The 17992-nt window shown below is 41.3% G+C and overlaps 1 protein-coding gene across 1 annotated transcript in view; it reads right to left on the bottom strand.

Moving 5' to 3' along the window:
- Positions 1 to 17992, bottom strand: part of LAMB4 (laminin subunit beta 4) — a 108288-nt gene that overhangs the window by 76192 nt on the left and 14104 nt on the right. The window contains exons 4-10 of the mRNA XM_056118553.1: positions 15574 to 15647; positions 14159 to 14347; positions 13101 to 13164; positions 12783 to 12997; positions 11126 to 11246; positions 8729 to 8917; positions 548 to 727 (exon numbers count right to left, since the gene is read on the bottom strand). Coding sequence (XP_055974528.1) covers positions 548 to 727; positions 8729 to 8917; positions 11126 to 11246; positions 12783 to 12997; positions 13101 to 13164; positions 14159 to 14347; positions 15574 to 15647 — 1032 coding nt within the window. The remainder of the gene's footprint in view (positions 1 to 547; positions 728 to 8728; positions 8918 to 11125; positions 11247 to 12782; positions 12998 to 13100; positions 13165 to 14158; positions 14348 to 15573; positions 15648 to 17992) is intronic.

Raw genomic sequence — 17992 nt, 5'->3', positions numbered from 1 at the left:
ACCCCTTCCTTAGTTCTTCCAGGTCCCCCCACTTCCCAGCCCCCCCCCCACACACACACCCCACCCCTTTCTCTTTCTCTGAAAATACTCTCCACAGGACCACTACTAGGAATGGTGGGAGAAGGGAACCAGCTATTTTAAAAAAAAGAAAAAGAAACCACTACTGAAGATTGCCTAAGAAGTCATCAATGCATCAAAAGTGCTAACTGCATTTTGATGAATTTGTATAGAAGAGTTCTAGTGGAGACTTCTAAAGATTTCACAACTTGGCATTGCATTTCTTGCCACATTACCGAGATGGTACCAGTGAGGAAAATGTGAGTGCCCCCTGCCGGACCTTTGTGACAAGTGCATGAAACTAACTAGCCCTTCCCCATAGCCTGCCCCTCCCCCCCCCCCCCCCCCCCCCACACACACACACACACTAACTTAATTTACCTGGAAATTCTGCATCCCTTTTCAAGAACGATATTTTAGGGCTAACCAAGATAGCCCTAGAGTTTAAAATACCATTACATGGGTTGGTAGCCAGACAACACGAACTTACGCTGACAGCCCAGGGAATCAGTGGCGCTCAGTCCATAGTAGTGTGGCTTGCACCGGTCACACTTGGCTCCTTCCACGTGCTCCTTACACAGGCACTGGCCCGCCACAGTCCCCAAGGCAGGATCTGAGTGGCTCACACAAATACCACCTGATATGGTCCCATCAGGGTCGCACTCACAAGCTGGAGACATAGATATGCATGATCTCAGTTCAGCACACATTACGGAAAATTTGACAAACAAATATAGCTTTTGTCACTCTGCCACTAATTTGTAGCTCTGTCACTGTAGCACTGTTCTCCGGTTGTGCGCCCAGTAATGTCTGCATTGTGAGACTTGTTACTGTGTTTGGCTGGCCTGGAGGACTGTTCTCCTTATGAGCTCCTTGAGTCTGATACTATTTCAGGCAATCTCTCCAACAAAGACCCCAACCAGGATGTTGAAACTTCCACCAACTGAGCTCTTTGCAACCTATTAATTTCCTTCTCTTGTTCTAGTAGCTTAAATGTTCTCTTTCAATTCCAGAAAACTCTTTACATCTCTCTCCCTCTTCCCCTGGCCCCAAACATGCACAAAGTTCTTCTAGAAAATTCTAGCACACTGATCTGTCCAATTGCCACCTTGATGATTTTAGGAAAGTAGGCAACAAACAAAAAGCAATTTATGCTGAGGCACTGTATCCAATGGACAAACTCTTCTTCATTTCCTGTCCTAAGATGAATATCTAGGACAGGGAGATTAAGCAAAGCAAAGTGTCAGTACAGGATCTTGAAGATGGTGCTGGTGCCTGGAACCATATATGACTAAATATGACAGTGAGAAAAAGGAGGCTCTGGGGAGACCAAGTTTACAAATAAGATGATAAGTAAAGATGGGATATAAGATTTATTATGCAGGGATACCGCAGTATAGCAGAATGTGAAGTTTATGTGTTTATTTAGGTTTTGATTTAGCTGCCTACAAGTCGGGGCTGGAGCGATAGCACAGTGGGTAGGGCGTTTGCCTTGCACGTGGCCTACCCAGATTCGATTTCTTCGCCCCTCTCAGAGAGCCCGGCAAGCTACCGAGAGTATCTTGGCCTCACAGCAAAGCCTGGCAAGCTACCCGTGGTGTATTCGATATGCCAAAAACAATAACAAGTCTCACAATTTGTTGTGAGACGTTACTGGTGCCTGCTCGAGCAAATCGATGAACAATGGGAGAACAGTGCTACAGTGCAGTGCTACAGTGTTTGGCATATCGATACTCTTGGTAGGTTGTCGGGCTCTCTGAGTGGGGAGGAGGAATTGAACCCGGTCCATCTGTGTGCAAGGCAAACCCCCTACCGCTGTTCCAATAATTTACTTTGTTTTAATTATTAAATAAGTTTGAGGGTAGGAGCAATAGTACAGCAGGCAGGGTGTTTGCCTTACACATGGTCGACCAGAGTTTGATCCCCAGCACTATATATGATTTCCTGAGCCCCGCCAGAAGTGATCCATGAACGCAGATCCAGGAGTATGTTATAAGAACTGCTGGGTTGCTGCCACTCACCCACCCCCCCCCATCAAAAAATAAACAAACAAAAATAAAACCAATCCCCAAAATTTTATTATTCAATAAGTTCGAGTTATATCAGTGAGCATGAGTTTTTTAGAAATGTGTCCTGGACCTCTATTCTTAGAAACATATATATAGCACTTAAGTTATCTTAAAGTAAAAAAGAAAAGGGTCTGGAGAGATAGTGTAGGAGGTAAGGTACTTGCCTTGCATATGGTCAACTTGCATATGGTCCCCTGAGCACTGCCAGCAATAATCCTTGAACACAGAGCCAGGAGTAATCCCTAAGTACCACAAGGTGTGCCCCCCTAATCAATCAATCAATCAATCAAATAAAAGAATCAGAAAATATTGCAATTGCAAAAACTAAATTTAGTAGTAGGTTCTTTGGGGGGCTATGAAAGATTTTAGAGCCAGGAAAAGGGGAGATTATATAATATTGTACCCGTAAATTATTGTTCAGTTTTTGAATGATTTTGTATAATGTGAATTGTATTTCAACAAAAGACAAAGAATACTCTAAAAATTAAAATAAGGGTAAGACAAGAGTGAGATGTAGTCACACACATATAAATTAAATACATTCATACATGTATAGAGGTTATGTATTAACCTCTATACATATATGAATATTAAACAAAAATATATTAAAGGCATCAAGAGATATAGAAAGAAAAAACTCACATAAAATGCCTATCAAATCTGTGAATCATGGTTAAGAAAATAAGTCTGTTCTTCCTCATCATAGAAAATAAGTGTCAGGGGAAGTGTTGTTATTCCTGTTTCCTCCAGCAAGACTTGCTCATATCTTGCTTTCTTTTCAGAAATCTGCTAGCGGGACAAAATATTGGATAAAGAGATTCTAGAAAAGAAAGGGACAGATATAGAATGACTGCATTCATTTGTGATATATATATATATATATATATATTAGAAGAAGAATATCAGAAACCCCAATTTACCAAAGGGTAAACAGGGGTTAGGAGGGCTGGTCAATGGTTGGAACTAACCACAAATGTAGGTAGTGTAGAGAAGAGACCAGTTTGACAATAATAGCTGGGAATGGTCATGCTGGACAAGATCTAAGGGTTAAAATTAGGTAAAGGGATATTCTTGATAACCTTTCAGTATCAATATTGCAAACCACAATGCCCAAAAGGAGAGAGAGAGTGAGAGCGAGAGGGGGAGAGAGAGAGAAAGAGAGAGAGAGAGAGGCAGATGGGGGGGGGGTTGATGGGAGGGAGCCTGAGGACACTGGTGCTGGGAAATGTACACTGGTGGAGGGATGGGTGTTGAAATATTGTATCACTGAAATTAATCATGAATGGTTTTGTAATGCTCTATCCCACAGTGATTCAATAAAAGTCTTAAAAAAAAAGTTATTCTGGAAAATTTAGTAAACAGTCACATGCAAAAAAGGAGAGATGAAAGTAGTAGCCCCTCCCCCCTCCTTTTATTTTGTGTAGACTAAAGTCCGGGAAAGAGTGCAGTATGGAAAAGGATGCTGATAGTATCAGTAACTTCAGAGGGCAGGAGTTACAACAGATGAGACTAATTATAAGAGTCTGATTAGCGCATAGAAGAACTCTAGCAGTGAAGTCTCCCAACAGATCACTCCCCCACTCATCACTGGCAACCTTCTGGGGGAGACTGGAGCAGCCCTGCTGGATCTTTGACATTGAGGACTAGGGCATTCATGGCATTTGATGCCACCGAGGCTCTCATATATGTGGTGCTCTGTCTTCAAGGCATTTGCCCCACTTTCCCTGTTATCCTTTTGGCTTGGGGGCCAGACTTGGCTGTGTCAGAGACTACTCCTGGCTCTTTGTTCATGGGTCACTCCTGGGGTTTGGGAGTCCAAAATCATCTGTGGTGCTGGGGATCAACCTCCAGTCAGCTATGTGCAAGACAAACAACATAATCCACGAAGGATTTCTCTTCTCTGGTCCGGACATTTGCTCCAGTTAAAAAAAAAATGCACTAAAGATAGAAAGTGACTATCCTATTTTTTTTTTTAATGTAGGAGTACTGCTATTTATTCAGCCACTGATTGGCTGATTGAATTGGGCATGAACTCCACGACTATTCTATTTTTAAGGGCCATTTTATTTACATTTATGTGTTTGCTTTGCATTACAAAAATAATACTCTCCAGTCAAATGATAGTACCGAATAGCCTCTGAGGTCAGTGGGAAAAAATCCAGTCAAACCAGTTGTTTGATGTCATTGAAGCAAACCTTGCTTCTCTGACAGAATTTTTCATTTTCTAATTGTTACTGGATTGTGACTGGTGATAAAATCTTACTATGGAAAAAGCAGCATTAGGTTCTGTTACATTTGGAAAATTGCTCACTTCACTTCTAATTAAAGCTGGTTGCTTTTAGAAATGAAGACACAAATTGGGCTCATTTCAGAGAAGTAATTAAAAAAAGTTCAGCTTTGTTTGGGAGACACACCAAAGGGCCAGCATTGAGTTCCGCAGTATAATTGAATTATGTAGAGGAGTATATCTCGGATGGGAACATAAATGAGTAAGCAACTAGCCTTACTTTTAAAATTTTTTTTAATTTATTTTATTTTATTTAGTTTTTAACTTTTTTTTTTTTAATTTTTGGTTACACCTGGCAATGCTCAGGGGTTACTCCTGTCTCTGCATTCAGGAATTACTTCTGGTGGTGCTCAGGGCACCATAAGGGATGCCTGAGTTTGAACCCGGGTCAGCCACATTCAAGGCAAACACCCTAACCACTCTACTACAGCTCCGGTCCTATAGCCTTACTTTTAAATAATCCTAAATCAAGGCTTCTAGGCTAGCAGTTTGATAAAATTTTGTGGTGTTTATAATTTAATTTTAGCAAACTTTCATGAATCAGTGGTTGAGTCTGCCAAATCTTTTCCTGTATTTTTCCTGTGTTATATTGATTGCACTTTAGTCATAAAAGACTTATAATTAGTTTGATCTTAGGCTTGGAATCAGTTTATGTAAATATTTAGGCTCAAACCAGGCTCACTTATATGAGATTTCTAATAAATCTTAATACATGCTGTTTGTATATACACATTTAAACATACATAAACATACAGTTCAGTAAACTGGGAAAAATTGGGAAATCTCACAATGGAAGCATTTGTTGTATGTGTGTGTTGCCAGGGGGAAGGAGGGGAGTGGGCATATCCCAGACTACTGAAGGACTAATTTCTAATTCTTAATTTTGTGCTCAAGAGTGACTATGTGGTACTGGGGATTTGAACCAGGGTTGACCTGATGCCTGACAAATAACTTATCTTCTATGCTATTTCTTTGGTCCCATCATGATGGTAGTTTTTAATAAGTTCCTCATCTGTCTTTCCTTGAGAAACTTGTTTACAAAAAAATGACATCTCTTCAGAGGTTCTAGTTTTCTTACCATGATTTACCTCAAAAGCCATTAAGTTAAAACTAAACAGTTTTTAAGAAACAAGACTTGGGTCAGAGTGATAGTATAGTGGGTAGGGTGCTTGCCTTATACACAGCCTACCTGGATTCAATCTCTAACACTATATATGGTCCCCTAAGCCTTGCCAGGAGTAAACCCTGAATGCAGAACCAGGAGTAAGCCCTGATCACTGCTGGATGTAGCCCAAGAAGCAAAGATAAGAGAAATAAACAAGACTAGTGTATAAGTTAGGACATTTGGTTTGATTATTTGCAAATCTCTTTCCAGATCCTATTTTATCTGTTTCAAAACATTGTATTTTCCTGATTCAACTCCAGAGAGCAATTTAATATCCAAAAACATACATGACTCTTAAAACTTTAATTAATAGTGTGCATATGTGTGTATGTATGTGTGTGTATGTTATAGGTTCCTGTTTTTTAAAAAGTGCAGCACTTAGGGCAGTGATTTAAAGAAAGTTTCTGGGAATTCAGTTATTCAGTTCTTTGTATCAATTTAATGCATTTGGAGTACTGAGTTAAGGCTGTGTTAGATGCTATTTTATATATTCTGATTATATAAAGTTTGAGCTTTCATTTCATAATAGAAATGAAAGCTCCTAGCTTTCATTTCATAATAGAAATGAAAGCTCCTCCCTATATATATTGACATTATATTAGTGATACAGCCGGAGATGGATTTCTCCCAGTATGGAGAAATCCAGCTGCTTAGGCATGTGATCATTTTTGTTGAGTACCCCAAGAATGCAAGGCCCTGGATATTCTTTACCCAGGTTATTTCTTGGGGGTTCTGCCTACAGCAGGCTACCTTGAGGAAAAAGATAACATCCTCCCTCTCCCCCTCAGACAAAGAGCTTGTTTCTGGTTGCAATAAATAAATTCAATGAATACTCTAAGCTCAGGGTTCCTTGGCTGTGACTTAAACTCATTCCATGTGCAGCATGCATCTGGTATCTTTGTTTTATCCCCTTGGGACTTGGGGCTTAGGGATATGGGAACTCACTCCAGTACAAACATCTTATTGTTTCTGTGTCATGAGTAATAAAGTCCTTTGTGTTTGATCCAGGAGTTTGATGTCTCCTACCAGCACCCATGAAACATTAATAGTCTGAAGTGCTAGCAGGTAGGTTAGGAACTCAGGCACTAGGCATTTATTATCTGACTGGAATATTTATCTATGAGATGCTGGGACTGGAATACTGCAAGCAAGGTGTCTATGGCTTGAAATTTAAGAAGACCTTCTGTTACTGCAAGTGGCAAGTGTTAACCCAGTACTAGCATGATTCTGAGAGTGAGTGAATGCTTCCTTCACTTTGGTGCTTTGCTGGTGTCACTCCAGATTCATTCCTTCAGAGAAATGCAAGCCCAAACCAATCAGGAGCTATCATTTAATTTGCAAGAACTAAAAGTGTGACAGAAACCAAGTGTGTTTGCCAGGATAGAAAATAATGGGAATGTTTCTAGATTCTGGGTTTAACTTAATTAGTACAGTCCCATATGGGGCAATTTAATAATACCTAGTCAACATGAAGAAATACAAACTCTCTGCTTCAGTGACTTCACTCCTTAGAGACAGTCATGATTCAAATGCACAAGACTGTGTCTACGAGAAGATAGATATATTGCAGTATCAAGAGAGAAACAAAAATTCTCTTTTGTCCTATTCTTATGAGGAATATTATGCAGAAATTAAAACTGGCAAGCCAGGGCTGCCAGTTCTTGACAAATCTTAAAAATAGAACGTTAATTGGAACACTCAAGGCAACCTACAACATAGTCTCATTTATCTAAAGTTTGGAAGCAGGCCAACACATATTGTTTGTAGATCAAAATCGGGAATGCACATGTAAAAACCAACATAGTGATGATGAATGGCCACCTGATCCCCTTTATGCCCAGGTAGGAGGGGAAGCAAATGGTACAGAAGGACACCTGGGCCCTGCATTAGTATCCTGAAGGGGACCGGGCAAGAGAATGGCATTTTGACAAAGCTGGAGGTTTGTATCATGGGGTATTCGATGTTCTTTACTCCTATACATGCCTAAAATAATTCAGTTGTAAGAACTGAGAAATTAGTCTGTTCTCTCTCTCTCTCTCTCTCTCTCTCTCTCTCTCTTTTATTTTTTAATTTTTTTTGCTTTTTGGTTCACACCTGGTGATGCTGGGGGTTACTCCTGGTTCTGCATGCAGGAATTACTCCCAGAATTGCTTGGGGATAACATATGGAATGCCAGGGCTCTAACCTGGTTGGGCATGGCAAACAAATCGCCTACCTGCTGTGCTATTACTTCGGCCCCTCTCTCTCTTGAACCCATGTCTTTTGTGGCTCACTTTTTCCTACTTTGGAGAAGCCTGTGATCTCTCTTGAACACTTATTTCCTTCCTCTCTTCAATAAAAAGAAATGATTTGCTTCACTTAAAAAAAATCAAATTGAGAAGTTAAATGAAGTTTTGGGTTTTGGTTTGGCCTTCCAAGGGTTACTTAGGAGGTCCCAGGAGGCCCACTGAACTGTTGACCTGCCTGCAGTTAAGTGCTAGGAAGATCAGGTGCTGCTCAGGGCCTGGCTTGCCCAGGATAGTGCCGCCAAGCCTGTCAAGCTCTGAAGCCTCCAGGGGTGCACCCCAGAGAAATGGGGACCTGATAATGCCCAGGTCTGTTGCTTGCATGGTATGCGCCTTAACACCTGTTCTTTCTCCCCAGCCCTAAAAGATTTTTAAATCTTAAAAATAAGGGTAAGAACTCATGTGCCTTATGGTGCTCAGGAATTTATGTGTGTATGTGTGGGGGGGGGAGAGGGGGTGGAGGGTTGTTGCTAGCTAATTAGGCAGGCGGTTCAGTGCAAGGGCGGGGATACAACGGCTATTGGGGACCTTCAGTGCTGGGGATACTCAGGTCACCCTGGGTTGCTGAGGGCAGGACCTGGCTCTAGGGCTGCATGAGTTGATGCTCCGGGAACCATTTGATGGTTGGACTCAAACCCTGGGTGTAAACACGCTAGGTTGTGCCCTAAACACAGTTCCATCTCCCAGCCCCAAGTCTCATGAATCTGGAGGCATCTCAAGCCAGTCCCGTGCAGCCCCCGTGCGGAGCTCCAGGAACCTTGGGCTCACTGACGTGTGACCAACCCGGTCCCATTCCCCTCCAGCTGGGGTCCCCACTAATACCGCGCGCAGACACCCCAGGGGCTGAAGCCCGAGCAGGACTCACGAAGGCACGTGTAAGGGTCGGAGAGGGGCCTGCTGGGGTTCCTGTAGAAGAGGGGTCTGCAGCGCTCGCAGTGCGGTCCCTCGGTGTGGTGCTGGCAGTCCTCGCACACGCCCCCACTTAGACCACCGCTCGCCACGTACCGGGACCTGTCAAAGTGACAGCGCTGGGCGTGGTGGTTACAGCGACAGGCTGCGGGGGACAGAGATACTGAGTCAGGACCCGGTGCCGGCCCCTCCCAACACCGCTTGCAAATAGACGCTCCCAAGGGACCGTTCTAGCACTTTAACTCAGTTCATAAGCTAGATAAAACCATGTTCCTGAAACGTTTAATATCTACTAAAAAAAAAAACACAAAACAAATAACAACAGCAACAAAATCATCAGAGTGAGCTAGAGGCCACAGTACTGTTAGGATGTTTTGTCAGCAATGCTTTCTTGTTCTGTAAAGAACCCCTTCCTGACCCAGGATATAAATGGAATTTATAAATGGAGATTATTAATTGATTACTGTGCATATAATTGATTATTGGGCCTGGGCCAGAGTGACCTTGACGAAGACACAATCCCGGAAGAGGATATCACTTCTCTAACCCAGTTCCCAGAGAGTTGGCTGTGAAGAGTTGAAGAGTTGAAAGCACCAGAGAAAAATGGGTAAGTCCCTGGACATTCCCATTTCAACCGTCCTTCAAGCCACTTCCTCTCACCACACCAGTTAAAACCATTTGTCTCTAGCCCAGAATTCCCCCAGATTGGATCAGCTCATTTGCATGCATCCAAACCCTGCCCCCCACTGAATCATTTTATTTGTACTGTACATACAATTTAATATGTATGGATTTGAATATTTGATGGGGTTCAGACAGTAGGCAACAAATCATAGAGGGAAATATATAATATATATGCATATATGTATTTCTATATATATACCTGACTGGGAATACCTGTAAAGGCGATTAGAAGCTGCCCTAAACGCCTCCATTCCTCTCGGAGAGCCCGACAACTTACAGAGAGTATCCCGCCTGCACGGCAGAGCCTGGCAAGCTACCCGTGGTATATTCGATATGCCAAAAACAGTAACAATGATGGTCCTCATTTCCCCGACACTGAAACAGCCTCCAATACGCCATTTGGCTACACTAGCAAGCGACAGGGATGAATGGAGACATTATTGTCACCCGCTCGAGCAAATCCATGAACAACGGGATGACAGTGATACAGTGATATTGTGCAATAAATTCTCAGAGAAGATACCAGGATGCTCAGCTCCCACCTCCTACCCCAGCCCCAGTTCCCTTTTCTGTGGGTAGAAGATCTGGTCTCTGGCAACAGGTTATTGTCATCCCATCTGCAGACTTTCAGCCCATCTTGCTGCCTAGCAAGAGGGAAAGGCTCTGTGCTTGGAGGAATTTATGCTTGTACCTTAGCTAAACAGCTACAGTCTGTGTACTGCATTTTTACAGATGGGCTCTTTTAATAACTTCGAGTGATTGATCGTTCACCCCTCACCCCCTGCCCATTTCCCCAGTCTCATTTTTTCCCCAACTGGAAAGAAAAGAATACAATATTTCAATATTTGTTTGAAAGTTCATTAAAGAGGGGAAGCAGCAAACACATTCCCCCCAAATCCCATGGGCCTAAATATTGAATTTTGAAAAAACAAACACAACATCTTATTCAACCTAATCCTAGAGAGCTAGAATTAAATTTAATTATATTTATGGAATTATATTCATGGAATGTGGAATGTATGGATATTCAGGAAAATATTGGGAATCTCTAACCCAAATATATATATATATTTTTTGGAGGCTATGCTTGGTGGTGCTCAGGGTTTACTCTCGACTCTGCACTTAGGAATTACTCCTGACAGTGCACAGGAGACCATATGGGATGCTGGGGATCAAACCTGAGTATGCCCTGTGCAAGGCAAGCTCATTACTCTTTGTACTATGGGTCCAGCTCTACTAACCCAAATCTTGTCTTCTGTAAAGTCCTGGAGTGGCACTGTTCCCACTGAACATTACCATTCTGTGGTTCTGCCCCTCCCTTGGGAAAAGTCCACACAGCATGCCTACTGGGCACTGCTTGGGGGGGACCATGCAGTACTGAGGTTTCTACATGGGACTCCTGCCTACAAAGCATGCTTTCCAGCCGTTTGGTTCAGCTCCCCGTTCCTGCAGGGATATCATTTTATTTTTACAATTACTGTCAATTTTGGGCATGAGGGTTTGAGAAGTTGGTGATTTTTCCATATGAGATCATGGAAGAGGTACAGTGATTCCACAGATGAAGCTGGAAGTCACAGGCTCTGATGCAACTGTTGAAGTGAACTAAGAAGCTCCTTCCAGGGAGGAATTGCAGAGCACTTGCCGGCTACCCCATGCATACCTCACTCACCTCTGCAGGTACTATCCCGGAGGCCTGCTGCTGGCTGCCAAGGAGCATCCTGGAAGAAGTCCTTGCATCTCTCACAGTTCGGGCCATCTGTATTGTGCTGACAGACACACTGGCCGTGAACCTGCAAGAACAGTGTTAGAGAGGGTTTGCTTGTTTATTTTTTAGGGCTTGGGGATACACACCTAGAAGTACTCTGGGTCCACACTTAGCATTGCTTAGAGACCTCTCCTGGTGGTATTCAGGGGACCATATGTGATGCCAGGGATTGAAATGGGGTCAGCTAAATGGAAGATAGGTGTGCCCCTATTCTTTCTCTCTATCTTTCTGGCCCCACAAGGGTTTTCTTTAAATTGGAAATGAAATACCAGGCCATGAAGACTTCCTGGTTCATGGCTTCTGATTTGTTAGTTCCAGTAGCAATCTTATTATTTGCTTAACTGCTTAGAAATATTTTGTTTAATGTAAGATGTCCTGTAAATAATTATTGTAACTTTTGGCACTGTCATTTTAATAATCTATTTTAATAGCCATTTATAAATGATACTTTGATTTAAATAATATTTTTATTTTTAATAACCATTAATAACCATGGCAATACACTGCAGCCATTAGTACAATACAGAGCAGGATGAGTGTATGGGGGAAGGGGTGTCTAGGAGGATAATGGAACATAGGGAGAAGGAAAACAGAAAGGAACTGAATAAAGGAATACGGTTCTCTTGGTTTAGACAAAATGCCTTAAGTGCCCAAGATCACTGGCGGAAATTCTCTAGTGAAACACAGCACAGGAGTCTCAGCCTTATGTGATTATAATGAACAGTTTCAAATAATTTAGTAGACAATCCCGGGGATTGTGCATAAGAATACAATTATTTTATTACATGTCTCTTTTAAGACTAGCTCCAAGAATGGATGAGTGCTTCACTCTGAATATATTATTGCTACATGGTGAAAACATTACTGGCAATTATGGTTCCAACAGCATCAAATATTAAATCCCCTTAGCTCCACTTCAGGCTTTCTACACAGTGGGCTTCAGAAAAATTTTCTTGTTTTTAATTTAATTTTATTTTTATAAAGTAGTTTACAATATTTGATTACATTTAATATTCAAACATCAATCCCACCACCATTACACCTTCGTACGATTATATTTCAGGTGTTTCCATCCCAAACCCCAATCCCTGCCCCATAGCAGAACTGAAATAATTTATTCTGTATCATTTATTATGAATAAACTGCTGAAAATGCTCCAAAAATGTTTCCTAGGTTGAGCCTTATTACGGAAAGTTTTCCGTAAATTTTCAAGAGATGATGCATTTAATGTTATGCTTCCTCCATGCCCACTCTCTGTTACTCAAGAACAAAATGAAACATAAAATAAGCATGAACACAAGGAGAGAAAGATGAGGTATCTTGAAATCATAAGTCAGAATTTCTGCTCATCGTGTTCAATAATGTATGTAGCAGATGCAGAAGAATGTTTGGTTGGAGAACTGAAGGCCCTCCCAATGACCTGTTAGGCCCCAGGGGAAAATATCTATCCAACAACACAAAGCTGACTGTTCCATCGCTGATGCCCACATTGATCTGATTTACCCTGTGTGAAGTACACACAGGGAGCCCAGCCAACTGCTCTTTGTGACTGAATACTCACCATTCCAGGAGGACTGAAAACATCTCCTCGCACCATCTGCCTGGGCCCACACTCACTGGCATGCCCATGGCAAAAACAACTGCCCCGAACCACCATCTCAGACACAGCATAGTAGTAGTTGTCAAAGGAATCATTATGCCTTCTTCCAAGCAAAGTATCCCCAAGGGTGTGGAGTTTGGTAAAGTTTATCCTCAGGTTTGTTAATGTCATGAGGTCTAGAGAAAGAACCATGAAAACAATAAATCTAATTCATGCAAGTCTCATTCACTCAAGGATCCTCCTTGAGGAGTTGTGCGAAAAACATAAAGCAATTCATACCTTGTATGTAGGGACTGTAAGGGTTTTCTATGTGAAATCTGGGGTCCAATGCTTTTAAAACAACCTGCAAAACAAACCTAGGTGAATTCATAGCTTTCTTTCTTCTCAAAAACATCATTGTTACATATCCTCTTAAAGTAGAAATTCTGAACTTACAAGAAAGCGCAGACATTTCTTCACACCTGGTGTCATTTGAGTAAAAGTACCAAGAATGAAAATGATTGATTATTGAAATGTCATTCTGACTCTTCCTACAGAAACTCTTTCTGATTCCATGATTGAAAAGAGCTCTTGCTGTTAAGGCAGAGTGACCGGGTCACAATCCAACATGTGATTATCTACATGCATATGACAGAGAATTCTGGAGTGGCCCTGTGCCACTAATTCTTTGTGACCTACCTAGTAAAATAACAACACCCTCTGTCCCTTGGCCCTCCATCCTCTCCCTCCTCCCCTTCCCCCCTTTCTATCCTAACCTTCTACTGCTTGGTGCAGCCTAGCAACCTGGCAAATTCCGGGTGCTAGCTTACAGATCATGAAAATGAAGCTCTCTCACTACTAAGGTCTTTGCAAGGGGTAGAAAACAGATATTCCTGGGACCAGAGTGATAGTACAGTGGGTACTGATAGTACAATGATAGTACAAGGCTGACCTGGGTTTGATCTCCTATACCTGATAAGGTCCTCCAATCGGCCAGGAGTGATCCTTGAGCACAGAGCCAGAAGTAAGCCCTGGGTGTGGCCAAATAAATCCATAAACAAAGAAACAAACATCCCTTCTTCAGAGTGCCCCATACTCAAGTACCCAGCTAGGATTTTAGCTCCTGCTTTCCACTAGCTGGGCACTTGCAGGATGACTCCATATAAGATACTTGCTATTTGTCTACATTTGAGATGGATTTGGAATTTAGTTCAACTCCAACACTTTCGTTCTTCAAAAAAATAAATAAATAAAAATAAGAATCTAGTTTACTAAGCACTGTTAAAAAAACTAAGTTAATCTTATTTTTTAAAAAAATGTCTGATTTATACAGAGAATTCCAAGAAAGGACATGCTACCTCACCACCAGTTGAGGGTTCAATATCCGAGTATTTGGAGTCACAAACAAGGTCTCCCACTTCCTGGGCCTGGCCAGATGAGATATTGGGGAAGGAAGCAGCACAGTTTTTTGCAAAATACTTGAACACTTTCCAGCTATGTCCGTAGTCTGTGGAACGTTCAACTAACATCGCAGCTGGCCGGAAAGTCTATGAAAAAAAAAAAAAGAGTTAAACTTGTAGACTCCAGAAAGGCATATTTCATGATCCATTTCATATTGATGATTTGCCTTTTATTATTTTATTTTTAACCTTTATGTGTATCTTTTTAAGTCTAAAAAATAAAACCTATTATCCAATGAAAACACCAACCTCCTCAACAAACTTCCCAGCATTATAATCATATGTCTATTTCTGCACTTACAACTTTATACTATAATTTATTATTTCTAAATATGTTTGTATCTATAAATAGACTCAACTCTTCAAGGGCCAAAACCAGGGTCCTTCACATTTTCTTTATGTTTTATTCCTTTTTTCATTACCAAAACCTAGCACTGAGCCTCACTCAAAATTAGTATTTTTGTTTTTGTATATTTTGGGGCCATTCCTGGCTGTTGTAAGAGTTTATTCCTGACACTGTGCTCAGGGATCACTCCTGGAGGGGCTCAGAGAACTAACTTGGATGCTGGGGATTGTATCTGGCTCAACTGCATGTAAGGTAAGCACCTTATCCATGATCTGTCCAGCTGAAAATTAGGATTTTGGGGAGACAACTTAAAAATAACCACAGTATAGGGTTTGCTCGGCACCTAACTAACCTTAGTAAAATCCTTTTCATTTTTTCCTATTAATTACACTTTTTCTATATCTCTCTAAATACTTTCCAGTTCTTGCCCTTTTCTTCTGAAAACTGTCTTTTTTAATTCTATGGTTTCTATCATCACAGTGCTCAGAGTTTTCTTTTCGTTGTGTCTTCTATTTTATTTAATGTTTATTTAATTTTATTTTTGGTTAACCAAATTATTCTCAAAGAAGCAGTATGCTTATTCCATTTAAAATAAAAACCCAAAAGACCAAGCCCAGAGCATATTAACAAGTGCTCTGTTCTGCAACAAAGCAATCAAGTGAAATTCCAAGTAAGTCCAGCATTTTGTAAAGTGTAGGGGCAGCAAAGGGCTGGAGCGATAGCACAGCGGTAGGGCATTTGCCTTGCATGCAGCCAATATGAACGACCCGAGTTCGATTCCTCCACCCCTCTTGGAGAGCCCGGCTAGCTACCGAGAGTATCTCGCCCGCACGGCAGAGCCTGGCAAGCTACCTGTGACGTATTCAATATGACAAACACAGTAACAACAAGTCTCACAATGGAGATGTTACTGGGCCCGCTCAAGCAAATCACTCGAGCAAGGGGCAGCAAAACTCTTTGACTCTACCTTAAATTTCAGAATAAGGTGGCTGAACTGAAACAATGCTTCTAGGTCCAGTCTGACGCTGACATGATCAAGACCTAAAGAAAAATACAGGAAGAAGAAAATTGGTGATTTTGAGAGACCTGTTTATCGTATTAGTCCTTTCTTATGTCTGTTCTATAATAAAGCCGGTGATCATCCCTTAGCCTATTAGAAAAATGTCCCAAGCCATTTCATGCCAAGGAGAAAGTCTGTATCAGAACAAGGCTGTTTCATGCCAAGTAGAAAGTCTGTATCAACAAGTCTGTATCAAAACAAAGCTATACCTTGCTCAAGACCCATCCACATTTTGGTCCCAATGTATATGGCCACTGTGTGGCAGTATTACATACCACTCAGGGCATTCTGGGACATTTCCCATAGGTGTAAAGACAAAACTCATTTCCTTGAACTTCAACCTGGGTACACGTAAACTAACTAGTCAGAGCATGATAAAATCAACACAATCCTTTCTTCTAAGAACTGCTAACGATGATTCAAATTAGAGTTTTATTGTTACTTAGCATAAAACATAGTTTGGATTATTCCACCTAGTCTGATGTCTATGGGCATTTCTGTAGATGAGAAGACAAAAGTAACCTGGTTGAGGTAATTGTACTGAGACAGCTGCCATCTATTTCTAGTATGGACATGTAGGATTGGTCCCAGTCTGGACACAACAAACGCTCTGATCTAGATCAGTATTTTTCAACCCTTTTAAGGCCCCCTTTCAACTTTGTTTCTTTCCTGTGTTTCCCTCCATCCCAAGCCTCCATTCTACCAGTTTGCCTCCAGTCTGGTGGGGCCCATTTACATGCTTTTCACATGTGGCATGCACCCTTAGAATATCCTGGGGGCATATTGTCCCTAGTTGAGAAATGCAACTACAGATGTCCAATAGAAATATAATGTGAGTCAGAGGTGTAATTTAAAATATTTTAGAAGTCACATTTTGAAAACCAAAAAGAAAGAGCTGAATTTCTTTTTTAAACTATTTAATCAAACTTATAAAAATTCTTTTTTTTCACATGTCATAACTATTTTAAATATTAGCCAAACTTTATTATGTATTTTCCTCTCAAACCATGTCTTAGAAATCCAAGATACATTTTCGACTTATGGGATGAACCACATTGGAAGTACTCAATAGTTACCTGTGATGAGGAACTCTATCTCTGACCCTCACAGTTCTACAGGGTAGTGGCTAGAGGCCAGTGAGGTAGAATAGGGGTTAAGGCACTCACATGTAACCAAGCCTGTATTGATCCCCAGTACTGCCAGGAGTGATGTGTAAATCCTGGGAATAGCTGGGTGTGTCCTCCCATCCCCAACATCCCCCCAAAAGAATAGAGGCTGCATTACAGTGACTTGGAGATCAGCTTAATGTTTTGGAATTTAGAGGTGAATAACTCAGGGACAGTTAACTTCTGTGAGTACCTCCACTTTCCATGTATTAAGTGTTCCTTGCCCTTTATAGAAAGATTTTCTTTCTCCATTCTAAAATTTTTAGTTGAGAACCTTGTCCCATAATCAGCTTCGACTGAAGGGTGTGCCCCTATAAAAAATACATGGAACAAATGTTGGCCATGCATGTCACACAAGCTCTAAAGCAAAAGTGAAGATGGGTGATTTTGGTACATCCACTTGTGCTTACTGGGGGATGCCAACTAAAGATTGAGAATTAATATCCAAAAAAAGAACTGGCATTATGTAAAAATCAATTATATACTGGTCCCATGAATCACTTAGGAAAACACTCCACATACTTGACCTAAACTATCTTCTTATTATGCCCACATTCCTCTCAAATCCCCTAAGGGAAATTTATTGAGCTCTCTAAAGAGAAGAAAGGGGTTGTAGCCAGGCATGCAACATACAGAGTTGTGACAAATGGAATCAATTTGTGAAGACTAAGGAAGATGAAACAATTCCAGACAAACTGAAGAGCAGTCCTTGTGAGTGAGCCAACTGATATTGGAAAGTCCAGAACAAGGTTGGAGTGAGACATGAAAACATCAGGTTCAATTTTTGGTGGACAGTGAGGAAATACGGCTGGTCAAGCCAGCGTGGTGTTCAGTGTCACAGTTCATGAGAAGAAGGGGCAGGGAGAAAAGAATTCAGTCCATAGCCAACTAACCTTTCAACTCAATTTAATATTAAACATCTGACTTGCAGGAATGAATGAAATGTCCTGTAAAATATCTTTCTTAATGTGTTGAAGAAAGAAAACACGCATGGGGTTTGCTTTCAAACTGCTTAGCATTTTATATCCATATGTTCTATATTAGTCTTAATTTAGCAACACTCCATAAGCATTTTGTTGTTGTTGTTGTTTATTTGTTTTGGTTTGGGGCCACACCTGGCAACACTAAGGGGCTGTTTCTGGATCTGTGCTCAGGAGTGA

The sequence above is a fragment of the Sorex fumeus genome, unplaced genomic scaffold, assembly GCF_029834395.1.
Source record: "Sorex fumeus unplaced genomic scaffold, SorFum_2.1 ptg000037l, whole genome shotgun sequence".
Lineage (NCBI taxonomy): Eukaryota > Metazoa > Chordata > Mammalia > Eulipotyphla > Soricidae > Sorex > Sorex fumeus.
This window is presented reverse-complemented; position numbering and strand designations above follow the sequence as displayed.